Consider the following 27,738-nt stretch of genomic DNA (forward strand, 5'->3'; position numbering starts at 1 on the left):
GTCAGTCTTTTGTGCCCCACCTATCAGGTGGAAATGATAGTAGAATATCCCCAAAAGTTGTTGAAATAATGAACAAGGGTTTTAAAGCACTCTGAGCAATAATCATGCCCTGTAAAAAGTTTTTTTTAAATGTAGGCTTACTTGCTAGGTACCCTAAGATTTAAGAAATGTTCTCAGCATGAGCATCTCCCGATCACATTTTTATCCCCCCTTCCTCTGTACCCTCACAAGAAACCTGTAAAGTGGGTTAGGCCGAGAGAGAGCAACCAGCCTTGGTTTATACAGTGAAAAGTGGGAAATGACACCTTGTAGAGCTGAGGGTTCTCCTGAATTCCTGCAAGCACAATCATGACTGTAGTGCCTGTGGAGAAGGGGCTTCAGTCCCCCTCCCATCTCCCTGACTCAAAATGGTCCTGTGGGGGGGCCCTGATGTTTGGACCACTAGGGAAACCTACAACTGCATGTGTGGGTTTCCTCAGTGGGCCATATAGTGCTCCCTCATGACATGCTACGTGCAAAGGCAAACTGAACTGGAAGCAAGGAAGAAATACTGGCTATTCCTTGCAGGAGGGTAGGGAGGTTTGGATTGGCTGCCTCTGAGCATCTGCAGAATGAAATTCCAAAATTCTGTATAGCTTCCCTTTCTGCTCCTCTGCCCTTTGAATTTCACTTGTGGTCAAAATGGAATTGATTTGAAACAGACTCCAGATTCCTAAAAAGAGGGAAAGAAATGGATTTTTGGATTTCAGGGAGAAATCCCTCTCAACAAGTTACCCCTTTACTGGGATTCCTTTAGAAGCAGCATAGATGGAGTGTGTACAGTTCTGAAAGAGTAAGCCATACCAAAACAACAACAATTGATTAAGTCTTGGGAATCTGGGGGGGGGGGCTGCTGCTTGATGTACCCTTGAGAGCACCCGCCTTTAACCTGAAGGGGTAAAAACCTCTAAATGTCTCTCAGAGTCAAAGGAGTACAGCACACATTTTGAATTGTGTGATGAAAAATGAACTTCCAGAGTTGTTTCTGGAACTGGGGGGGCCATTGTCTTGTTCACTAGCATTCTCACCTTTTCAGAACACACAAGGAAAATCTTGTCTGAGAAACTGGAGCAGCTGAGCATCTCTGTAATCCAGACAGCATGTTCAGGCAACGTCCTGGATATTGTGTGTAAGCAGTTCTCTCTGTCATGGGCAGGCTTTCAGTTACAGGAATTTCCTTCCCAATGCCTGCAAAGGACATGATTTCTTGCATACAGATCTCAATGTTGTATTTTTCAAGAAGTGTTCTTGGCAGAGTTTTTCCACGACATTTTTGTGTGTGTGTGCCCTAGCGGGCAGAGCAGCTTATCCAAAATGTACTTCAAATTCACATCCAGTGCATTGTGCTGGGGAGATATACAGTGGCTTTTTTATCCCTAGAGACTGATGGTCATAATTTCATTTTGACCTGATTTTATTTATTGGATCATGCGTAAAATATCTTAGGTACCTTTCCAACCACAAGACACTCACACGCAAGGCAATGCATTATTTTTCTAAAATAAGACTGTAAACCAACAAAGCCAAAATATAACAATTTTAAAAATCACACAAGTATATGTAGCAGAAATGCCTTTGCAAATAAATGCATTTGCTGCCAGAAGCCATATAAGGGGCCAATCTTACCTCCCAGGGAAAGGAGTTCCATAGGGTGAATGCCAAAGCATGAAAGTTGTGTACCATTTCCTCCTAGAACTGATGGAGCAGAGGTCCATCAGTGGCTATTAGCCACAAGGTGTAGATAGGAACTCTCGGTCTGTGGCAAGTGATGTTTTGTATTCTTGGTGCTGGGGGGGGGGGGACAACAGTGGGAGGGCTTCTAGTGCCCTTGCCCCACTGGTGGACCTCCTGATGGCACTTGGTATTTTTGGCCACTGTGTGGCAGAGTGTTGGACTGGATGGGCCATTGGCCTGATCCAACACTGGCTTCTCTTATGTTCTTATGTTAACTTACTACAGTAAATGGGAGAATGCTGAGTTAAAACCTTTCCAGGTACCCTTCATAAGCAGGAAAGCACCAAATGTTTAGGATGTTTAAGGTAAGAAACAGCACCCTGAACTGGGACCAGAAGCTCATAAGCAACTGATACAATGGAACTAAGATAGGAGTAATATATGACTTTTTTGTTTGCCCTCCATTCATTAGGCCAATGGCTGCACATTGCACCAACCAAAGCTTCCAGAAAATTTGCAAGTAGAATTGCCAAGTACCTACCTACAAACCATCGGGGGACACATGCTTCCCTGCCGGAAGATTCTTGCTTGTAACACAGGCGCTGCACTATTCCGTCGCCCAGACGTGACGTAGGCACGTAGCTGGGCGACGCTCTAGTAATGGAGCTGGAAACTCGATGGTACCAAACTGACACCAGGAAACCTTTACCTGTTTGCAAGGTCTGTACCACATAAGGTATATTACATTAATTCAAACAGGGTGTTAGCAGGACACAGAGTAGATATAAGATTACAATGGAGGGTTCAGGGCACTACTGGTTTATCAGCTGAAGCTTGTAAAAGGTTCTCTTGGCCACTGTCACTACCAGACTGCTCTTAAAACCCCTTTATGGTAGCTCTGATCTGGCTAAAGGCTAAAATATAAAGATGTTACCATCATCAATACTGTGGGACTTTCAACGAAGCATGAGTCGAGCTGGAGAATCAGTGAATGTCATCATCATCATGATCATCATCACTGATGATGATCATGATATAAAACTGTAACCAGGAGACTTCAGTCTTGTGGTATAATGGAAGCACTTTGTAGAACAATAGATTCACCTCTTCTCTTAGTGTAACCTCATTTTCTCTAATACAATGAGCAGACTGAATAATGTAACAGTAGCAAAGAAAGGTCAACTATTGTTCAGCATCTATCAATTATGGAACTCCCTCCTCCCCATTACTAACCACTTAATGCTCACATTACTTGCCTAAAACAGAGCTTTCATAACCACTACACTTAAGTAATCCCTGATTCATTTTATAAAGTTCTGAAACCCTCATCTTCCTAGGTCTTAAGGGTAAATCCAAAATAACATTTCCGATGCAATCTGTCCTTGATGATACCACAAGGACATGGTCTGTCTACACCTCATTCTTGTGATCTGTCCACAATTAGAGCTCTACTTTCTGTTTGTTTAGATATTATTCTGTATTAACGATTTTATAATTAGCCTGTGGGCTTCAGCCAAGACTCAAGACACAAAATGTGACCAAGTTTAACTCGATTTCTGCAGAGGGTTTTCTTTTTCCTTTTCTTTCTAGCATGACAAGATTCAAAGCAGGTTTCCTGCTCCTTTAACAAATGGAATCTCAGCATACAGGAGTGAGTAAAGTGGCATCCCTTCAAATCAACTGTGGTACGCAACTATTAAAGACACAGGGTCCCCTGTTGTCCTTTGTATCTTTTTCTCACTCTTTTTAAAGTTGAGTGGCTCAAGTGGTTAAGACGCTGAACTGCAGGCTGTGGAAGGTCAGTAGTTCAGCAGTTTGAGACCCGAGTTGCCGCATGACGGAGTGAGCTCCCGTCTCTAGTTCCAGCTCCTGCCAACCTAGCAGTTTGAAAGCAAGAAATTGCAAGTAGATAAATAGGTACCACTTCGGTGGGAAGGTAACAGCGTTCCGTGCGCCTCGGTGTTTAGTCATGCCGGCCACATGACCACAGAAACGTCTTCGGACAGCGCTGGCTCTTCGGCTTTGAAACGGAGATGAGCACTGCAACCCTAGAGTCGGACTCGACTGGCTTTCGAGCAAGGGAACCTTTACCTAACAACAAAATAAATGATGGTGGTGCAATTCATCTAAAGTCAGAGCATAACCCATTTGTAGATCCTGAGTCACTATCTAAAGACCAGTGATCTAGATAAAACTCTTGCACTTGCCCTATTCTTAGACCTTATCCAGCCCATCCTACCTCAAGCCTTTAGAATGGCTACAGACTGGCTGCGGTCACACACACTAAATAATCCACTTTCAGTGCACTTTTTTCAACTGTGTGAACTCGCAAAATCCAGTTGGAAAGTGCATTGAAAGTGGATTGAAAGTGGATTATTTAGTGTGTGTGACCACAGCCTTTGCATAAATATATCGATACATCCATTAATTTGAGTCATTCTTCTGATTTCTCCTGTAATCTTTCTGTCTCCCCCTACATTATTGTTATAAGTGGAAGAAGCTCTTTTTTTCTATGACAACAAACTGATGCAACTAAAAGCAGGATTTGGTTGCCTGTCTGCTCTCCATCTCTAGCTGAAGTACCACCAATAATCTGACCAGCAGACTGTTCAGAGCAATAGATACAAATGCCACATAGCCTGAAACGAGATATTTGAATGACCAGAACTTTGGTGAAGATTGCATTGCCAAGGCCAGGTAGAACAGGAAAGCACAATGCTTGTACTTTTTCCTGCTGCAATGGAACCACCAGGGCTTCCCAACTTTGCTGGAACAGTGGGCATTTTTGTAATTTTGACTACAGGTTGTGAAGGCTGTGACAAAATAGCTGCCATGTTAGCCTGGCCCAGTCACAAAGCATGGGGAGGTTTCAAGCCAAGTATCCTCCTGAAATGGAGGCAGCTGTTTTCAAATGGGTGTACCCTGAAAGCACAAAGGGGTTCCCTTGACTTCAATTTGGGCCTGTTCTGCAGCAACTCATATGCTAGTGAAGTGGAGGAAAGCCAGGACTGGCTCTCTGTTGGAGTATGACTCAAACTGACACCAGGAAACACATTGACAGGTGCCATTGTGCCTGCACCACATTAGGAATCACTGATCTAAATGAAGCTATAGAGAGTTGAATGATTTGGGCAAGGAAGGATCCCTGGAGTCTCTGTTTAGAAAGGCAGATAAATTCTCCCACTTGAAGCAAAAGGGAAATGGTTTGTCTATAGAAATGCCTCCCACCACATGTGTGTTTGTAAAGTGCTGTCAAATCACAGCCAATTTATGGTGACCCTGTAGGGTTTTCAAGGCAAGAGACTAACAGAGATGGTTTTGCCATTGCCTGCCTCTACATAGCAATCCTAGAGTTCCTTGGTGATCTTCCATCCAAATACTAACCAGATCCAAATCTTCCAGCCAAATACTAACCCTGCTTAGCTTCTGAGACCTGATAAGATTGGACCGGCCTGGGCCATCCGGGTCAGGGCCTCCTACCACATGCACTCACTCATGTGTTGTAGTGGTTGAGAACGTTGCACTGGTATCAGGTAGGGCCAGGTTCAAATCCCCACTTGGGCCAGTCACACTCTCACAGCCTAAACTTTCTCGTAGGGTTGTTGTGAGGGTAAAATGGAGGAGAGGAGAATGCTGTCAGCCGCTTTGGATCCCCACTGGGGAGAAAGGTGGGGTGCAAACCAATTGAATAAATAAAATACTGAATATTATTCAGCAATAAATGGGGAAATCCTGTGTTTGCTTGCTTAAAGTGTTGACCAGATAAATTGTTTGGATCGTCTTTTATCAGAAGGGGACGAGAGTGTGTGTGGTGGGAGGCATCAAGAGAAGTTCCAAGTATGATACGAGATGTATAAGTTGGCATCAAGTTCTGTCATCATGTTCTAGCCACATTATCATGCACAAAACCTTGGAAAGGCTGCTGTGGGATGATTGTGAGTGAATGTGCCCCACAGCTTCTCCAGATATGTTCCTAGCCCTTCTCATTCCAGGGACTTTGTAAACCCATTCCTGTCTTATTTTTGCCTGCAAAATTCCAAATAATTTGAAAGCTGGAGTGCCAGGGAAAGGATTTCCCTTGAAACATAATTTGCACTTTGGGGCTTGCACTACATAGTCTTAAAGCACAGAATTATTTTCACATCTGTTAATACGTTTACTCAGCCTTCTGAGTCTTCTGATGGACATTTCAGTAAATCCTTTGGGGGGTTGTGTGTGGTTTGGTGTGAGACAAACGCTCGGCTTAAACGGGACTGACAGTCACCATCCACTGATGTCACTCAGGCTCCTCAGCAGCTGGCCATGGCTCTCAGTCATTCCTGCCCTAGGCCATATTTGAACAAGAGGTGAGAGGCACTGTATTCTGTTACCGATTCCCTTTGCAACCCATTCCCTGCGGAGTTAAAAATGAAAAGCATTTAAAACTCTCTTCTCGGCACTGGAAGAAGACAGAGTTTCCCTGTGTCATGGCAATGAGTAGGTGCCACAGTACAGTGCTTTGGAAAAGCTGACCTTACAAATCCCATTTCCAAACAAAATGGCTTAGAAAGTTATTTTGAAAAGGACTTTCTAGTTTTGTTTGTCCAGCAACCAAACACATGCATTTAGAAGGAATTTCTGATTCATGCAGCCATTGAAAAAGTTAAATCCAACACATTTACTTTTTCTGTGAATTTCCATGAGAAGAATTAGCATATATCCAAACTAAAAGACCCAGCCTTTGTCCAATACAGCCTTTTAATGTATTTCAATGAAATACATTGAAAAGATGAGTTAACATGAGCTAGTATTTCAGTGGATTTCAGTGGAAGGCATTGGAAGCTATACTGAGTAAAGGGTTGGTGAGCTGCACATTAAAAACAATTGTGCAAACCAGGCCAAGCTAATTCATTTTCATTCAAATTTCCAACCATACATTTGTCAGATCCACAACTATCTACTCAGTTCCTAAACCAGTTCAGTCGGATATGCTTACCTTACCCAAAGCAGGAAGATTCTCAAGGAGCAGACCCAGAGAAACATAGCAGGATGATGTCAGAGATCTGCAAGGCCAGCAAAATGGCTGATTCTAGTCAGCCTTTAGTGACCAGACCAGGAACAAATGATGGCACGGAGATGCTATCACACTGATACAGCATCAGCACTAAAAGAACTACAGACATCATGAAAGAATAATCTTTTGATGTTCAGTCCTAAGGACACTTTCCACAGAGTAAGTCCCTTTGAGAAGACCTGAGTAGTATTCTGAGTAGACCTACTTAGGAATACTCTCTAAATCTTTCCAAACAATCTACCAAAGACTAACATGAGTGGTCAGCTGGGGGGACCACTCTCCACAATGTTTTTGAACGTACTTTAGCTAGGTCAGCCTCGTATGAAATTGGGCCTAGATACTGTGTTTAAGCCTTTGTAAATTGTACTGATGTCAGTGGGTATTGGGTACAAGAACTCAGATTTAAAAGGGCTGCTGATCAATACATTTCAGTAGAATAGGATGGAATTCTGTGAAAGAGGAAGATAAGGGAAGAAACTGAAGCTATACATTTGTTTCAGACACAGTATGTGAAACCAAAGAAAAAGTAAAAGAACTAGTAAAGAAGAAAGAAACAATTTTAATAATAGAGAAAAATTACAGCAGGTTGTAACTGGAAAATAAACAGAAAGATCTCAAGAGGATTAAAATATTGGTACCATATATCCTTAGGTTAGCTGTGTTGCAAAAGAATTCTCTGTACATTTCTACGCAGAATTGGATGGTTTCTTAAAATGTATACTTTTGATTCCTGATATGCACTACTTTAGTCAACAAAGCCTGATCCATGACCAGTTAATATTTTAATCCTTGGAAGAAAGCCTTGTTGGGTTTAACAGGACTACTTATGAGTAAGCATGTCCAGGACGTTGATCAGTGACAGTCATTGTATTTACACACACATGGGATTATGTCAGACTGCCTTAGAGTTTGTCAGACCATTGGTCTATTGAGATCAGTAATGTCTGCTCTGACTGGCAATGACTCTTTAGGGTCTCAGATAGTGGTCACATCACCTGATCATTTAATCTTAAGGCACCAGGGACTTCTGCATGCCAAACAGATCATCTACCACTGAGTCACATGTCCTTTGCCTTCCTCTGTGTTAGGAGGAGTCTCTTGCTTTTTAAAAAATACAGTGGCTCATATATATCGAATGTTTCCCAAGCACATGACACTGTGAGGCACATTTCATCTTTGTTTTTCAGTTCTGTGACTGACCTGCCTTTTCACACCTTACAATTATATATCACACAGTCATGATGTTCTCCTAGAGATGGGAGAAGTCTGTTCTCAGCTGCTTGTGTCCACATAGCATCTGGATATGTGACCTGGTCTTTTAACAGAGGCATCCAAGGCCGCCTCACAGAAATTTCTGTGATCATTTTAGCACATTTTTGGCTCTCAATACGTTCCAAATTGATGTCAAAAAGATGCAGACGTACCTGTGTATGGCCCAGGCCATACATAGCATTGTCAGTTTGAATATGTTCCTGAGAACAGTCAGATCACATTGCATGGAAATACCTGACCTGGCCCACTGAGATGAGGCAGTGCTCTCATTAAATGTCAGAGCTCATCCCAACATGACTTGAGTGGCTTAACTGTTACAACATATGTCCTGCATGCATTGGTCTAGCCCCGGAAACGTAAGCAGCAACTGTTTATGTGAACTGGATTATAGGTATGCCCAGGGCTTTTTTTCTGGGGGTACGTGCTGAAACAGAGTTCTGGAACCTCTTCGACAAAATTATTTTTAAAAAGTTTAAAAGTTCATGAGTTTTCAGTATACAGATTGAAAACTTCATTTTCCTCTTGAGAATTCTGGCACCTCTTTTGCAAAAAATAAAAAATGCCCTGGGTATGCCACTGCCATCATTGTTCATCTAACATTCTAAAGGAATTCAAAATGGTGGATCACAATTGCAAAATTTGGCAATGGAGGTAACATAACCTTTATTTTAGGCTGCTTTATAGTGATTCTGGGTCTCTTGGACATTCTCTATGGCTGAGTTCAGACTGGCAGTGAGAGGGAGTTGTGGCAAAAAAGACCCGGAACAGTTTTCCCAGTCACACTGCACCGACTGATGTGGAAGGATACCGGGGAGGAGGCACAAGGGAACGTTCACACTGTTGGCCCGCCCAATAAAAAATGCCCTGGGTATGCCACTGCCATCATTGTTCATCTAACATTCTAAAGGAATTCAAAATGGTGGATCACAATTGCAAAATTTGGCAATGGAGGTAACATAACCTTTATTTTAGGCTGCTTTATAGTGATTCTGGGTCTCTTGGACATTCTCTATGGCTGAGTTCAGACTGGCAGTGAGAGGGAGTTGTGGCAAAAAAGACCCGGAACAGTTTTCCCAGTCACACTGCACCGACTGATGTGGAAGGATACCGGGGAGGAGGCACAAGGGAACGTTCACACTGTTGGCCCGCCCCTACTGGAGGCACGGCTGCAAAACGTGGCTTTCTATTTGGTAATCTGGAGATATGTGTTTATGCGCATAAGGGCACAAGAAAAATGTGGCTTTTGGTGTTCACACCTTGTTGGTGCGGGATGGACATGGTATAATCACGCTTTCCAGGGTTCAATACCACTTTCACCTGGTATCTTTTAAACTTGGGAGGGAAGCATTACGAGATGGGTTGAGTACGGCTGGGGAACGCCGGACAGATGTCCCTGTGTGAAAGGCCCCTTTAATCCGTTTGTGAAACGTTTCTGAAATGTGCCTATATTGGGCCAAACTGCCAGTCTGAACTCAGCCTATGCCTTGGCAAGTAGAGCAAAGAAGAGGAAACAAAGCATGACACTGAGGTCACAATTGGCTCTAAGGCCTCCAAGACCTAGTTTGCAGGGATAATGTTGCTGCTTTATACCAAGGCCTAGAAGCTTCTATGTGATATGGGAGGTGTTTCAAATATCTGAAATAACAATCTAGACTCAGTTTGGAACTCTAGAGCAGGGATGTCAAGCATAAGGCTCGGGGCTGATACTGGCCCATCCAGGGCACTTACCCAGCCCATAAGCAACTGGTATGTATGGAATTATAAGGCATTCCCCCTTGGAAAAAGTCTTGCATATGATTAAATACATTTATTGGGCTTTTGTGCGTTCTCCAGTAAATCAATTACTTTTGTTTGTATTTTAAGTAAACAATAATCGCTTTAATTGGGTTTGCCTGTGTGCATTATAAACTTTATATCTCCAGTACCTGGGATTACATTTTATGACACACATGGCCTGGCCTGACAAAGTAATATTTATGTCAGATCCAGCCCTTGTAATAAATGAGTTTGATACCTCTGCTCTAGATAAACAGTTTAATTTGTCTAAATCATTTTCAAACTAGACTGAAGAGAATTCGCCTACTTCTGGTGACTGCATTTGTCCAAGCTGTGACTCTACTACCTTACTGTTTATCTGTATCCATCTCAAAAATTCTCCTATCTTAAATTAATTCATGTAATCTATCCATTGGGCTGCTTTAGCTGGAGTATCTTTACATTGTGAATATACATTAAAGTAAACAGTCTAAATTTTCCGTAAAAGGGTGGGAAAAGTCCACCCACCCATTTTAACTGACCTAATTATGTTAACAATAGCATTGTTAAATCTGCATTCAATGATTTAGTGACTGTTTAGAGACTATTTTCTAGAATTACAGCACAGACAATATAGAGATACTGGGCATGGTAAACATTGTTCTTTTGAATCACAACCTTAATAAAACAGGCAGAAACTAGCCCTGGAAACTCAGCAGAACGTGGCATGGTAACAGTGTCTTGATCCTCCTGGTCCACAGTGTATTAATTAAAAGCAGGGTGAAAGAGCAGGAACAGAAGAAAAAGAAATACCAGTGGAAGAAGCAGGATTGGAAAGCCCACAGTGAAAATGAGAATGTGCCCAAGTGATCAGCAGAAAGATGAGGTCAGGAATCATGGCAATGTCATTAGACAGTTATTTATAAGGCACATACTGCTCTGGTTGCAAAACTGGTATTCAAGGACATATCCCTTCAGTTTTTAGTAGTTATGTTTTCATACGAACATATTGCACCACATCCACAGCTGTAGAATCCAGCTTATTCTCTGACTCTTCAACAGTTCTAATAGTCTTTCTCCCATGATTCTTCATTTTCTGCTAGCACTGAGGAGGTCAGCATTTCCTAAAAATTGGAAACATTGGACCTTTCCTGCCTATACCTCCCTAAAACATTCCTTCTTCCAAACACAGTAAAACCTGTCCCCCAACTGGCACCTCTGAGGGGGGAGGGGAAATCAGAGGTAATTCATGATTGTGGCTCACAGCTGAGATGCCAATTTACCTTCTAAGCTCCCAGTTTTGCAAAGGAGCCCCAAGAGCACAGAACCAGAGGCTGACCACCAGTTCTCATTTGCATACATTATTTTTGTGGTTATGAGGACTTGAAATTGCATGAAGCAATTCACTGTGAAGCAATCACAGTGAATATATGAGAGGGCCTATGATGGTGAAAGAGCTGAAGCTTTAAGTGGAGAATCCAGGTGATGTTGCTTATGATTTCGCCATGTCCAAATTGCAGATTCAGAAAAGGAAAATATCCCCAACTGCAAATTTGGGCACAATACTTTGTCCTTATTTTTAATTTATTCTCAGAAGACTGTGAAGGCACTTTTAAAAATAAATCTAATATCATTCACTGGGACTGTGATTGCCTTCAACCCCTTTGGCCAACAGACAACTGTTGTTTCCCCTTTCCTGCCCCAAACCCCATGAAAGCTATATTCTAACTGTTGAAATACTGTTGAAATACAGTCTTCACTGTATATGTGTGTACTGAAGCACTAACACCTAGTATCCTGCTTACTTAATTTTGAGTGGCACATGTCCATTGTTGGACACTGTGTTTGCATATGTATTAAAAATGTGTCGTCTCAAATTTGTATTCTTTTGGATTCATTTAAAATTTTAGGGGGTTTTTTTTGGACCCAGATATCTTGTGATATATCTGAACATTATTAAGTAAGCTGAGGATCACTTTGGGTGCCAGATCACCACTGCAAACAATTCATTGCAAGCAAAGTGGACACTGAATTGTAGCTATAAGTTTTACTCTTCAATGGCTGATGGCTTCCACACCTGTGCTGTAACACCGACTTTCTTGGCTGAAAACTTTGGCCTTGGAGTAGTACATGAAGAAGATACAGCTGGTTCTTGCTTCAGAAAAGTAGGGTAGCCTGTTGACTCACAGGACTCAATTACAGGGCTAGAGGCATTTGACTGAAAGAAAGGCTGTGAACTGTAGGCTGGAACAGAGTACACTGAAGATGCTCTGACATTAGCTGGAGAACCAGCGTTAAATGATCTCGAAGGTAACTCTTGTTTTGAAGCAGGCACTGAGTCAAACTTTGCAGGTTGCTTAGGAACTAAGCCTTCCTTTTTATCAGAGGGAGGTTGAAAAGTAAATAAGGATGCATTAAGCTGGTATGGCTGATGCTTCATAACCTCCAAAGCACTGAGTGCTTTCTTGGGTTTCTTCTTGGTAGTCTTGGCAACACTGGCTGACTTTGATTGTGGTTTGGTAGCAGCAAGAGGATAAGATGGGGATTGGATGGGGTTATAAGCCACAGGCGGTGGTGCTCGGACATTAGATGAATATTTCCAGGAAGATGGTAAAGATGGGGTGGGTGATGATGCCCTGGCCATATGGGCCTGCACAGTTTCTGAGTCCACTATGTACTTTTCCATCCGTGATTGTCTTTTGGCAAATAGTTTTGCTCCCTTCCCACTCAAAGCCTGTGGCATCTCAAAAGCTGGCCCCACTCCTCCAGCAAGGACAGCATTTCCTAGTGGTGTGGTGGGTGTCATTTTTGGTGTATAGTTTTGGTGTGATGCAGCTATTTGAGGCCCTTTCAAAGGCCCAGCCAGGTTAAGAGTACTTGGGGGCTGCGGAGGGGGATAAGCAGGTTGTGCTGTTTTGACAGGGGCTGGACTCGCCACTTCAGGTGATCTTGGCACTGGAAAAGCAGGTGGCTGGGCAACAGCAACAGCTGGAGGTGACCAGACTGGTGAAATGGGTGTTGTGTCAGTAGGAGAAACCTTTAGTGAGGGTTTTGGAGCAACTGGAGGAGGAACTTTCTGTTTGGCTGCCTGGATTTGCATGAAATTGCAGGCCTCTGCTCCCAAACTGAGGTAGTCTTCTTCCGGACCTGATTCGAAGCCCGTGGCTGTACCTTTCTTGCCTTCTGAATTCTGCACCAGGGACAAAAGGGCGGGATTAGGACTCAATTTGGGAGTATCTTTGAAAGTAAACATAGGCTTTGCCGTGTTTCTTCTTTTTGCTTCCTGCAAGATTCCAGTTCTTTTGGCAGGCACCGCGATCCTTTCATCCCTGGATGCAATCTGTTCTGTTGATTCTGTTGGAGACCATAAAGCTGGCTGAGCTGTGTTGGCAACTGGAGTCAAAGCAGTTCTATATAGGGCTTCAGGTGGTGGGCTGGCTGAAGTGTAGGGAGCTGGTGCAGGAAGATCTGAGAGAGGGCTGGTCATGCTCCTGGTGGGTGAAAATGGTGCCGCTGCTTTGTTCTGTATATTTGGGAAAGGCTTGGCTGTTCTGTTTAAGCTTGCCGATTTAAGGCTTTCAGAAGATTGATATGACAGGTTTGCCTCAGGGGCTCCTCCGATGCCATTTTGTTGTATTGTAGTGCTAGGACTGCGGCTCACCTCTATGTAGCTCTTGCTCACATGGCTCTGCTTTCTCGAAGCTTCTTCCCGTTTCACCTGGTATAAGGAGGAGCTAATTTTGGAGGTGTTCTCTGTTGTGGTAGTCTCTCGGTGCCCCTCAGTACTATGCACCACCTGCATCTTTATTGCTTCTTGCTCAGCTGTTACCTGATCTACCCTTTGCCGCCTTTTGGCAAACATGAGTGCCCCTTTGCCTTTGCTCTCTGGAAGCATCTGCATCTCGTCCACACTTTTTGGTTTCTTCTCAACCTCAAGGAGACCGGAGTCCCAGTCAAATGTCACAATCCGGTCTTCTTTGTCAAGGTCAGAGAATAAATCTTCATCGATTTCTGACTCACTTGTGCCAAGTAAGGTTACTTCAAAGGTGTTATCTTTTTCACTTTCTTCTTCACCCTCAAATTCGTCACCCTCGTCCTCGTACCGCTCTAGTTCTCCAGTGCCGTAGCTTACCAAAGTATATTTCCTGGCCCTTTGGCGACGCTTCTTGAACATCAACACCCCCTTGGAGTTGGGATTGGGAGCTGCCGTCAGTAATAGGGCAATGCTCTTACATTTAGACTTGGCTTCTTTCACCTGCTTTTCTGACAGGCTCTCGCTTCGTCTGAGCCCTGTGGAAAAAGATTAAAGAACATATGTCAATGCGCAGAGCCCAGTGTAACATGAGAGCAATTTTAACCCAGAAGCTACACAATAGCTATTTGGGATTCGAGAGACAGTAATACTAAATCTTTCTTTCTCTGGAGCTGGAATACCCCCTTACGCAAATATGCTTGGGCACGGCATTAAAATTAATCTTTTCCCACAGTTCCAACCATGATAAAAATTTCATAGCAGTCATTCCTCCCTGACTGACGTTCTTTGAACAATTTTTTTCTTACAGATTTGCTAGCTCAACTTACAAGAGCTTTTGATGTTACATATCTCTTACTGTCTGTGTACTTATATAAGCCCATATAAGACAAGAGTGAAATCAGCCATGTCACCTAGATGTACACATATTATAGATGTTGACTTAGGCATAGATGCTGTAAGAATGTTATCTGTTCATCTGCACAAGAGCCAGTCCTGATACGGTAACTGGTTCCCTTAAGACATATGAGTAAATTCTTCATTGAAACACTGGCTGAAGAGGCATTTAGAGTGTAACTTGTCCAGAGGTCTTATTCCAAACGCATTATGAAATAAAGTAATTTCATATAAGAAACACAATACTAGCTTTTAGTCTAGAGGGTGTAACAACTCCTGCAAGAAACAGTGTATTTCAGTGGTGTATACTTTCTAAGAGACAGTTGTAGTTTGACTGGGGAGATACAAACTTGTGGAATTTATTCTCAAAGACAATATATTTTATTTAATGTTTTCAGTCTGGCCGAAGATGCATTATTTAAGCTGAGTATTCAGGAACCCACAGGACACATATTTAAATAACTAGATAGGTGAACATTACAGTCCTATGCAGAGTGATTACAGTCTGTCCAGTGATTTCCATGGGTTTATCCTGAAAGAACCGCGCACAGGATTGCAAACTAAGGCTCATGGACTGCAGCAGCTGCTGCTACTTTTGCTACTACTACTTGCTGCTCCCATTTATATCTTTTTTATAACAAGTGAGATCTGATTCCATTGAGAGGAGTAGGTCAGGTTCAAAGGAGCAAGCAGATCCAGTTATAGTGTGGGCCTAAACAGAGGTTACACCCTTCTGAGTCCACTGATGTCAAGGAATGTAGAAGGGTTCATTGTAGTCCATGGGCTTAGAAGGGTGTAACATCTGCTTACAGCTGTCCTGTTAATTTATTATTGGTAGTGTGAAAATAATGGCTGGAAATGACTAGAAATCTTATTAAAGAACTGCCTAAACTTCATTAAGTGAATCACTCCAGGAAAAAAAACAATGTAGGAGAGCATACAAAAATTGCACAATTACTTCCACATGCCCAAGGAAGCTTTGTGTTTGTTTTTCTCAAAGAGCGGTTTCTCATGTGGCCTAATAAATCACTGTTGCAACTGAGGGGGGTTTCAAACATGTGGCATGCATTTTCCAAAGGGGAAAAAAGTCCACTCATTATGTCCAAGCCCTTGGCCATGCGTAAAGTGGCTACCTGGATTTTGGACAACAGCATCCTCTCTTGTCTTATAGCAGGCTGTGTACTTTTGCCGCTGAATTACAGGACACAAGATATCTCAGAAACTTGTACAATGACAGGCACCCTTTTTAGTTGTTATGATTTTGGCACATATGCTGTCCTCTGTGTGTTGCCCTGTTCACACAAATCAGCTGGCTGGATCCCACCCCTGTATTTTCATACATGTATCTTCATGTTCAAGCAAGCATATATTCATTCTGTCATATAAGAATGCTTGTAAACAATATCTGGAAACTGATCACTCTTTGGGCAAATACATGTATCAGACAAATAATAATATTTTCACATTACAAAACACATGCATCTTCAGACACTTCTGAACATGTGACATGATAAGCAGTCAGTCTGAATGTTAAAACTACAGAATATGGTCCATACATGCTTTGTCCTTTCACAGTCTTGTTTACTTGCAGGGTGGGATATGCTTCCTCTTTTGCTTTGGAAACATCACACAGTGTTGTAACCAATGTTCCCTCTAAGCTGTGGAGTCTTGTGAACAAAAAGTCTACTTTATGAGCTACTGGCATTGACGTTGTGAGCCAGTGATTTGGCTGCTGCATAAATTAGCTTGCTCTGGAGCCATCCTTCCTGAGCGAAGACAAAAATGTGTGAGCCAGAGGCTAAAAAACTGTGAGCTAGCTCACACTAACTCAGCTTAGAGGGAACACTGGTTGTAACATAACCATGTCTGCAGTCACACGGAGCATTAGCCACGCTACTGAGATGGATGATAGGCGGATTTTCCAGGCACGATCACACCGCAACATCTGGGAAGCTTAGAGCTCCCATGGCGAACCCAAGGCTTCCCACCGAAGATGCGGAGTTAAAAACTAGTACCTTTGGGGTACTAGTTTCCGGAAACCGTGGGGCAAGGGCTGGTGTCTGATCGCGTTTCCGATGGTAGTCCGTGGCATCCGGTGCCTGCCCATATCCCATCGCAAACAGGTTTTCCCCCCAAGTCTCCACAGGATGCGCACAAGCACCCAATGGCGCATGCGCACAAAGAGGAAAGTGAAAGTTCCGTTGCTCCGCAGAATCGCGCATGCCGTTGGTGAGATTGCGCTGCGCCGCTTCTTTGCCGCGCTGCAGGATCGTCGTGTGATCGCCACCTCCCCCCGAACCACGGGACATCGGCGGGACGTGGGATCCGGCGGCCGTGCGTTAATTTGCTCCGGGGCAAACAGCCATGCTCCCCCCCCCCCGCATTTTTTGGCCTTTGTGACCGGGGCCCATGTGATTTTTTTCCCCCAGAGACCAAAAGGGAGCAATTCTGAGCAGATGTATTCAGAGGTAAATCCAATGTTATTCAAAAGAGCTTAATTCCCCCCCCCCCAAAAAAAGGATTGCACTATAAAAGATTGGTCCAATTCAGGGAATATCAGTGCACTCCTAAACAGTTATATCATTCTAAATCCATTGAACTGTATTCAGGATTGCACTGAATGATTTGAGCAGTCAAATCCATTTCAGATACATACCAGGAGACAAAAACCCTACCACTAGCTCCACATGCACCAAGGGACTTTGAACATACTTCTCAAGCAGCATTTTTCATGCCACATAGCAAACTGCTTCTGAAACTGCAGAGTTTCTAAAGCACTTTCTGCCTGACTGTGCGCGGCAGCCTGCTGTTCAAAGAAAAAGAATCCCACTGAGCATATTCTAGCGCTTGGACATACCTAAACCTAAAGCTTCTCTTTGAGTAACAGCCTAAGTTTATATTTTTAGAAATGGATGCCTTTCTTTTAAAGACAAGTTAAAGTTTAAGAGAAGTTAAAGAGAAATTAAATGCATTTCATGCATTTGCAAATTGGCAATGATTTTTTTAAAAAAAATACATATTATATGAAAATATAAATGCAACTCTCCCCCCCCCCTTTCTAAACAGACTATGTAATTTGACAGGCACAACCCGACAGTTGCCACTTGCTTCAATACCAAAATGCAAAGTATGCATACTGCTCTTTTATTCTCCATTTAATATGACATAAATATGTGGATTACGCACAGACACTTTAAGCATAAGTAACAGCTTAATCCACATGCCAATACAAACAGTTATCATTCTAAAAATATGCTTATAGAGGAATTAGTGACGGGTTAGCATGCTTATCCCAGCCGTCTGCGTAAGATAGTTCAATGCGACCGTATATCGCTGTGCCGTTGCCATTTTGCAATGAAATCCCTTGACAGAATTCTTGAAATAGTCAGGAATGAATGAATGAGTGCCAGCAAGAGAAGCAAACTGATAAACAGGTGCTTTCAGAACCCAGCATTAGAATTTTGTCTTTTTAGTGCTGTGATTATTTTGTTCTCCACTTTATTTCAGATGAAGGCGTTTGCTTAGATTTTGCACTGACCTCTGGGCATGGAAGGTAGAAGGAATAGTAAGTTCACTTTACAGTCTAGGGAAGCCTTGCAAAACTGAAAGGATCATATAACTGGCCAAAAATACACATGCTGGTGTCTGTCAAACTGACTTTCTGCAAGCATCATCAAGCCTCACTACTATGCCTTTTTTTAATTCTTCCTGGCTTTTAATAGAAGTAGCATCATTTGTATTTTTAAAGATGCCTGTCAATGAAAGTATGCAACGGTCTGCTCAACAAAGCTGTCTCTCCTGGTATAAACTTTATTGAAATGACTTTCAAATCTTTGTTAAGAAACCTGGTAAAGGCTGTCTTTGTATGAGAATTTTTTATTTTATTATCTTTTTTTGTGAAAAGTGGAAAAATAGTAGCCACAGTGTCACAAAACAGTATTATACAGTCACACAGCAGTCATTATAATGTCTTCAATTCCCATAACACTGAATCTGAAAGAACTATATCAAAACAAAAGACTTGTACTAAACATTTTTACAGGCGCACGAAGAAGCAAGAAAACCTCAGGAAAATCCTGTTTATGTATTAATACTTATGCAATTGTGCTTTGAAATATATATTAAGAAATGGAACCCCACCCCACCCCAGCAATGCAACCGGTTTAGCTGTGGCATACTTACTGGCGTGCCTTGCCCTGTGTTTGTGAGGTCTGCTATGTTCCCTTTCAGAGTGCTGGTCGTCTTCTCCCTGCTCTGTGCCTTCGGATGAGATTCCAAAGGAGACCACAGAAGGAGGTGCTTCGGACTGCCCTCCTTCCACTTGAGAATTTACACACCCCTTTTCAGTCAGAGACCTGGAGGCTTCCTTCTCCCTGTCGGAACAGTCTAGGATCACTTCCACCTTAGTGAAAGGTGGCTCCTTTGTCTCAGCTTCTGAGGCTGCTTTGACCTCTTTGCAAGGAGCAATCTGGAATGTTCGGCTCGAGTACTGGACAGATGGGTCCTTTTCAGCAGCGGGAGCTGAAGTCACCAAGCGACTCCCATGTTGCTGTAGATTGGATCCTGTTTCTGAAGACTTGTACTTTTCAGCTCCCAGAACATTCAGGCTAGGAACACTGCTGTCTTTGTGCCTGTCATGCGAGAGGGACAACTGCAGCTCCACTGTAGGAACTGCCCTTTCTCCAGAGAAAGCCGGCACACTGATCAAGTGTGCTTTGGGGGCTTCTATCACTTTGGGAGGGATCTTATGATAATGTGCTATTTCTCTTTCTTGCTTTGCCATGGAAGGGTCCACCACAGCACTTTGCTGCTCAATTTGGAACATTTCCTTGGTTGCCCCTGTGACCTGCACTTCCATGTGGGGCCTTTGTATGGCTGTCCTGATTTGCAGAGTGGTGCTTTCTTTATATTCGTTATTTTTAATGTTATAGCTGTCTCTGTTTTCTGTTTCAGGACCGAGAGTCTCATTTGTCCCACTTGAAGACCTGCAGACACAAACACACAAAACCCAAAAATAATATTATGCTTACTATATTAATATACCCTCAAAGAAATCTTTCATATAGCCAGTGTAATATAGCAGATAACATTGCTTGACTGAAGGTAGAGAGGTGAGACCAGATTCTCAGTGGTGAAGTTGATTTGGTAATTGTGTGTTGCCAACCCTGGATTGAGAAATTCCTAGAGATTTGGGGGTGTGCAGGCTGGGAAAAGCAGGGTTTGTGAGGGGGTATAATGTCACAGAGTCCACCCTCCAAAGCAGCCATTTTCTCCAGGGAAACTTATCTCTGCAAATCAGCTGTAAATTTCGGGAGATCTCCAGGCCAACTCTGGTTTTGGAAATTCTTGGAGATTTGGGAGTAGAACCTGGTGAGGGCAGAGTTTGGGGAATGGAGGGACCTCAGTGGGGTGTAATGCTGTAGAATCCACCCTCCAAAGCAGCTATTTTCTCCGCAGGAACTGATCTCTGTCATCTGGACATCATTTGTAATTCCACAGGATATCCAGGCCCCACCTGGAGGTTGGCAAATTGGGTTGCCAAGTCTAGGTGGGGAAATTCCTGGCATTCTAGGGGTGGAGCCAGGGGAGGGTGGGGTCTGGGAAGGGAGATATCTCAGCAAGGTATTATGGTATCTACCCTCCAGGGGAATTAATCTGTATAGTCTGGAGATTAGTTGCAATTCTAGGAGATCTCCATCCCCATCTGGAGGTTTGCAGCCCTAAGCCACACCTGGATATTGGAAACCCTATTTACCTCAGAGGTTGTTTTGATAATAAAGTGGCATAACCTTGTGTGGTGCTTGCTGCCCTGAGCTCCACAGAGAAATTATAACATACAAATACAGACAAGGAATCCTAGAATTCAGAGAGGCCTTACAGGACATCAAGTCCAACCTCCTGCTCAATGAAAGAAATCTAAAGGTAGAGAGTTTCTCATAGATACGATGTACAGCCTGTAGTAAAAGACCTTTAGTGAAGGGTAGCCCCAACCTCAGGAAACTGGCTACATAGTTGTACTGCTCTAACCATTCAAATATAAGGCCTACACAGTTGATACTTTCAGTAAAAAATTGGAATATCCTTGTCAGTGTATCTTTGTAATTTTTCTCTAAGGATTGTGAATATCCTATATTCTGAGGTCTCGTTGGACAGAATTTCAACTATATCAATTATTTTAGTTACTATTTTGACTAATGTGCCTTTAGATAATTCATAAGTACTAATTATACCTGGTTTTCATAAATACTCCCACATTGCCTTCATGCAACCATTGGAAATGCCACTAGTCAAAGGATTTCCTTATCCTGCAGATTTTGGGGAAAGGACACTGAGGTGCTCGTAAGACCATGTCATACATTCATATACCAAATAGCTCCTTTTTGGCCCAGGATTGGTCTAGCTAGTTCAGTATTCTGTAGTACTCTGACTGGATGCAGCTTTCAAGGTCTCTGGCAGTGAAAATCTTTCCCAACCTTTGGTACTCCATGAACTCCTTGCCCCCATGTTTGAATGGTCTTTTATATTAAAAATCATTCCTTGTTCACTTACAAATTTGCCACCATATAATGTATGACATGTCACTATAGCATTTCTGAAAGGAAAGGGTAAAAGTCTCTAACTGGTGCAGACTGTGTTACCTCAGTGTTGAGTGTCTCAGTGATACAATGAATTTTCTTTTGGGCTGTAATGAAACCTCCTGCTCAGTGACAGAAATCTAAAGTCTTCGATTATCCTCACAGATAAGATGTGCAGCCTCTACTAAAAGACCTTTAGTGAAGGAAAGCCCAAACCCCAAGACACTGGCTCCATATTTGAATCGCTGTAATGGCTGTAATGAAGTAAGACTTCAGTGCGCTCAGCAAGAGAATTAATGTAGTATAAAATATCTGGCAATGTTTGACAATTTAAAAATAAAAAAGCAGGCTGCTGGTTTGAGGGATTCTGAAACTACTAAATCACACAGCACAAGAGATTGGAAGCTTCATATATGCGGACAAGGGATGGCTAAATCAGACAGTACGTCAAAGATGCCTCACTATGGCTCAGTTCTGCACTGGGTTCTGGAAACAGGATATGGACTCAAGATCAATCTACAATGTCTATCAGAGTTTCCAAAAGGTCAAACATATTAATTTATGTAGTCCTCCAACTATAGCTGGTTTCCATCTTGTTACGTTATTTGAAGAATCATTTGTGGTGCTAGAGAGATATAAACTATGAAACCATAAACATTTCCTTGTAGGAAGGAAGCCTGGGGGAAAGCCAGATAAATGTTAGCCTTTATTGGTAGCTTAGGAAGTCTGTACTTGTGGGAGACAGATTAAAAGAAAGAAAGGGAGGGAAAGAAATTTCCCCCTTAAAAGGCCTCTCTGCCTATGGATATGCTCAGAGTCTTTCTGCACAATCTTTTTTCTGCTTTCAAGCAATAAATGTAGAATTGCTTGTCCTTTGATCTGAGCCATCTGATGGCTGTCTTCAAAGTCGCACTTCTGGTGTGGGATACTCTGCATTTTCCCAGGATTCAAAATATTATACCTGGTAAAATATTGAACTTTTGCCTTGATTGTCCAATATATTGCCTGTGATATGACTGGTGAGGATACATATAAAGTCCTAAAAAACATCTGTGATCTGGGCATCCAAATAACTGTTTGCTCCCCCATGATCCTGCTCAGTTGTTAAATTGTCATTTTAAGGCTCTGGATCACCCATTCATGGAAGGTTAGATGATTACTACTAGCAAACCTCTCTGTGATATATGTACAAGATCTTTTAGACCTGGTTTCTGATTTAATGGTAGTTTGATTTTGTAAGACTCTCTGATTACTAAGGTCAAAAGATAGGTTTAAATGTATCTTAAATGTCCTTCCTATAACTCAATTTTTATTTCTTATTTTTATTCATTTATTGCCCATTTTTCTTCCCAATGGAGACCCAAACTGGCCTATAACATTCTGTACATCTCCATTTTATCCTCACAACAACTCTTTGAGGTAGGGTTAGGCAGAGAGTATGTGACTGGCCCAAGGTCACCCAGCAAGACATCCACATCTGGGAAATGTCCGTCTTCTGTGAGCATCCTGTTTTGCCGCCCTTCGGAGCTGTACTAAAAAGATACTACTTTAAATCTGGAGTTTCTGGTTCCAATGGGCCACTCGCGGACTTTCCCCCATCTGATCGTTCCAGCGCGCAATTAAAAATGATGCCACCATTTTTTAAAAAATCTTGATTCTGCGCATACGTGGATAAACAAGGCCGCGATATCATGCCTATGCACATGCACAAAAAGGTTTTTTTGTAAAAAAGAAAAAAGAAACACCGCACGTGCCTCCTTCAGTGGTCGCCGTCTAGACAATCCACAGTGGAAGCAGCGTGCGGTAAGGCAATTCCCCCGGAGGATGTCTGGTCATGCGAGAATGTATTAAAAAGATCGGGATCAAATTTGAGCCGGCATAATGGTGGGATTAGCTATCCGTCTGAACGCACCCTTAGGGTAGCAAAGATTTTGGGGAGGGGAGGAAGCTCAGTGGGGATGTGATGCCATCGAATGCAGCCTCCAAAGCAACCATTTCTCCCAGGGGCACTGATCTCCTTAGTCTGGAGATCGGTTGCAGTTCCAGGAGATCCTCAAGCAATCACCTGAAGGCAAGCAACCATATATGTGGCTAAAAAATAAAATATGACAAAGTCATAAAACAGCACCAAATCATTAAATCTACAAACAACCAGAAATCCACTCATTAAAAATCTATCTAGAAACTAAAAACCGTTTCCTCCATTACGGAGCTAGTGATATGGCTGATGAAGACCCCTGGGAGTGGTTTTTAGATTTAATTCATGGTTCACATACAGTCTACAGGATGTCATGGGGATCCCCTGGAATTACAGCTCATCTCCAGACTAGAGACCAATTCCCCTGGAGACAATGGTAGCTTTGGAAGGTGGACTGTATGGCATTGTATTTCACTGAGGTCCCTGTCCTCCTCAGGCTCCATTCCCCAAATCTCTAGGAGTTTCCCAACCTGGATCTGACAACCCTGCCCCCACCCCACCCCCTGCTGGTGGCAAGGGGGGACCAGCAACCCTACCTACGCCCTACCCCACCCCATTTTTCAATGAATTAATCTGAATAAATGAGGGGGTTTTTTATACAATGAATTGCAAAACACCAGGGCTACACAAGAAATCAATAACACAGAAATAGTCATGTGACTGTAACATGGACCTATCCAAACACATGCCAAAGCTGCGGTTCCTTTACCTTTTGACAAGCATCTGGAGAGTGTCAGCCAAGCCTTCCATAAGGGTGATAACCTCAGAGTAAGCCAAGTCAGCACAAGGATTGCCATTGATAGATATAACTTCATCTCCCTCACACAGTCCAGCCTTGGATGCTTTGCTCTTGTTGCGAATCTGAAATAAATATAAAATAGAACCAAATCTTTTCATATAACTCATTGAAATCCAAACACAAAAAATGGAACTGCAAATACTGTATACCAGTAGGCTGATATGGATGATAACTTTCCCTTGCCAGTACTGTTACCTCTATACACAGTAGAGAATTGCCTTCCAGCCCTGCCCACGTTCTGGATGTCTGTGCTTGGGACACACACCAGCAAGCCAGTGCATGTGGCCCTAAACTGTACTGTCGATTACTGAATTTGGGGAGAAAAATAAACTACATGATTCAGGTCTGCTGCACATTAAATTAAACACACAATTTCTTTACATATTGCACCCATATATAGGAGGATGGAAGGCACAATTGTGATTTACCCATTATGAATCAAGAAAAGGTAAGGGGTGGTATCATTGAACCCGTTTCCCTCCAGTAACCAAGTAGATTGACCTTTTTATTTCCCATGAATTTTGATAGATTGATTTAAGCTTATGGAGCTTATTCTGATTTTATTGAACTTTCTGCTCTCTTGATTTGGTCCCTCTGTGCTTGGTCCTTGAGAGAAGATTGTACATCTGAACAAAATACACTGCTGCTCTAAGAGGCTTACTCCTCAAATTATATGAATCTGGATGCACTCGAACAGTTTCTATTTTTGCATCTTTGCCATCTAGCTGTGAAATGACGGGCACTGAACAGGTGAATGAAGTAGTGGGCAGAAGAATGTGAGTCATTTAAACAGAAAACAGATTATGATTATTCACACAACAATATGAGCCTGCGGAGCCTCCTTTCCTGCACAACTGTGATTTGCGTTTGTCATTTTTTAAAACTTTATTTATACCTCCACATTTCTTCCCGATGGGAACCCAAGAGGCTTACATCTCCCTCCTCTCCATTTTATCCTCATAACAACCCTGTGAGGCAGGTTACACTGAGAATGTATGACTAGTCCAAGGTCACCCAGTGAGCTTCCATGGCAGACTGGAGATTCGATCATGGGACTACCAGATCCTGTTCCAGTACTCTAACTGCTACACATGTAATGCTGCTTGTTGCAGATTTCATGAACTGTTGCAGCTTGTGAAAAGTTGTGCTGCTGTGCAAATACTTGGTCTCAGCAGGCAGCTTTCACATTCTCTGCCCATGGTTGTGTAATGAAACAAATCAATAATTTAAAAAGTGCTTATTGTGGACTAATTTGCTGCTATTCACAGGTTTTACCAACTGCTTTAATCCAGTCTTAGTGATACTTATCACTCACTTATGCATTTTGACTCCAATTAGCCCTTCCTGGCAACTAACACACACACACCCTCACTGGACTCAAACTTCGTTCAATGGTAACAAGTAAAGGATGCTTAGATTAGCTAGATATCAACTGTTAAATTACATGTACTTTGCTAGTTATCGATATGTTATTAATGCAAAACGTCAAAAACAACATCATTCTTAAGGTGAGAAGGAATTAATTCTTCCTAATGATACACCCTGGACTTCCCAGATTCATCATCCCATATGCTATCTGAGTCATACTCAGCTGCAGTAAAAATAAATTTAAGACCTGACTTGACTCACAGAGAACTCTGCTTCTACCACTGCCATAAGGGGTCAACTAGAGGGGGTGGGCGGGCATGCAGAACATTTTCCTTTTAGGCCAGATCATCCGGCCAAACCTGATTTGTTTTTAATAAAACAGATTTTGACCAGAAGCATGCTGAATTCATGGGACCCAAGGACTAGTGGAATCCAAAGGTATGACAGTTGGAATGGGTTGGATTGCACTGTTCAGCTGCTTTTATACTCAGATAGCAAATATTGGTTTATCATTCCTATTGGTTTGCAACTATTCCAAGCAAACAAGATCCTTTAAATGATCAATGAAAGACAAGAGAAAGTCATCCTCATGCTTATTAAATATGAAGTGTGGTCCTCATGAAGTGTGGCCTCCAAGCACAGCCATGTTGTGAATAATATGAATTTCCAATCGTTGGATAAGCTCAGGTTACTTGGGTAGACAAGAAAGGTCTGAGATTTCAATAACCCACATCATGTAAAGCATTATAGGCCATAAATAGAATCTTACATTGTTGGAACTGGCAGCTAATCCTTGCAGGCACTGGCAAGATGAATTGCTAGTGTTTTATGTGTGCCAGGGTCAATTAAGATCTTTGCATTCTTTTATAATTTATATAGCGATAAAATATTTGGAGAAATATTTAGAAATGAGTAATGATGTTAACCATATGGTAGTCTAAGAACTTGATTCTATTAGCCAGTATGCCAGGAATAGTGAAAATAGGGGTGGCCACCAATTGAACTCAAGAATACAGGACACTCCCTGCTATCTCTGTGCACACACAAATCATCATTCGGGCTGATCTAATTTTAGAGGAGTATTGCAACTGCATTTGCATACTATGAATTACATTTTTGTTAAATAAAATTAACAACAATTATAAGGAACATCAAAAATTGAAAGGAAAGGATGCTCTGTCATCTTGGTGCTTGGGGGGGTCAACAGTGGGAGGGCTTCTAATGTTCTGGCCCCACTGGTGGACCTCCTGATGGCACTGGTATTTCTGGCCACTGTGTGATACAGAGTGTTGGACTGGATGGGCCTTTGGCCTGATCCAACATTGGCATCTCTTATGTTCTTATATTCTTATGAATGTGTACTCAAAATTGTGAGAATGGCTAGTGTTTATACTTTGTACTTTTTGTTAGAAGATATTGTAGGAAAAACAAAAACTCATATGAACCTGTACTACCAAGAATCATCAGGTAGTGATGGCCACATGCACAGACATAAAAGGGGATTGGACACATTCATGGAGGACAGGGCTATCAATCGCTACTAGACATAGTGACTAAAGGAAACCTTGACATTCACTGAATCCCAATGCCAGGAGGCAACATCAAGGGAAGACCTAAGCCTATATGTCCTGCTGTTGACCCTGCAGAGTAACTGGTTGGCCACTGTGAGACAAGATGCTGGACTAGATGGACCACTGGTCTGATTCAGTAGGGTTCTTCTTATGTTATTTTCTTACCATAAGGAATAATCAAAACATGAGCCAATTTTTAATGGGATGGTTGTCTGAAAAATTATGTTTTTTAAGGAAATTTGTAATTTTACATATACTATTGTCCATGCATAATGTGGGAGCGGTTATCTTTTTTTAAAGAAAAAGACACAGCTGGTATATCAGCTGAAAATCTCTGAATGTACTCTTCGCCAGCACCTTCACCTAAGAATTTAGCAGGAACCAGGAGCTGCAAACTTTTTTTTAATAGAACATTTACATTGGATTTCACAGGCTTTGCATGAATTTCTAGTTCATAGTGCTATGGTATCCCTGAGAAGATCCACATCTTAGCACCAATGGTGTAACATATCAGCCATCACTAAGGCGGCAGCCAGAGGTCATTTCGGGGGGGAACGCGGGGGAACGCAGTTCCCCCGGGTGAGGTGCATGGGGGCGGGGCACATGACGAAGCCCCGCCCCCTGCTTCCGGCCGCCCCACTTCCAGCCCTCATTCAGCCAGGAGGAGGCAGGAGAAGAGGGAGGGGAAGTTGCTTCCTCCCCGCCTCTCACCCACCACTGCCTGCCTGGGGCCAGGGAGGGCCTTGGCGGGGCTTCCTCGCACTCCCGCTGGCCTTGCAGGTCCACCGCCGGGCCCCTGATGTCAGGGGGTGTGGCATATGCTAATGAGTTATGCTAATGAGTTCCCCTAGCTCTTTTTCTACGAAATGACCCCTGGCGGCAGCCAAACAGAGTGCTTATCATGTTGTGGGTGCACCTCTAAGTTTATCTCGGTTTATTTGTTCTGCAGAGATTTGATCAGACATCCCACTCTTCACCTGCTTCACTGTGTACTCACCCCATGGGC

General features: G+C 42.6%; 1 protein-coding gene across 1 annotated transcript in view; it reads right to left on the minus strand.

Moving 5' to 3' along the window:
• Positions 1–23,770, minus strand: part of SYNPO2 (synaptopodin 2) — a 36,790-nt gene extending 13,020 nt beyond the window's left edge. The window contains exons 1-3 of the mRNA XM_015405924.1: positions 23,704–23,770; positions 18,624–19,426; positions 11,871–14,083 (exon numbers count right to left, since the gene is read on the minus strand). Of these exons, the coding sequence (XP_015261410.1) occupies positions 11,871–14,083; positions 18,624–19,426; positions 23,704–23,744 (3,057 nt within the window). The 5' untranslated portion in view covers positions 23,745–23,770. The remainder of the gene's footprint in view (positions 1–11,870; positions 14,084–18,623; positions 19,427–23,703) is intronic.
• Between the last annotated feature and the right edge of the window lie 3,968 nt (positions 23,771–27,738).

The sequence above is a fragment of the Gekko japonicus genome, unplaced genomic scaffold (assembly GCF_001447785.1).
Source record: "Gekko japonicus isolate JY-2015 unplaced genomic scaffold, Gekko_japonicus_V1.1 scaffold264, whole genome shotgun sequence".
Classification (NCBI taxonomy): Eukaryota; Metazoa; Chordata; class Lepidosauria; order Squamata; family Gekkonidae; genus Gekko; species Gekko japonicus.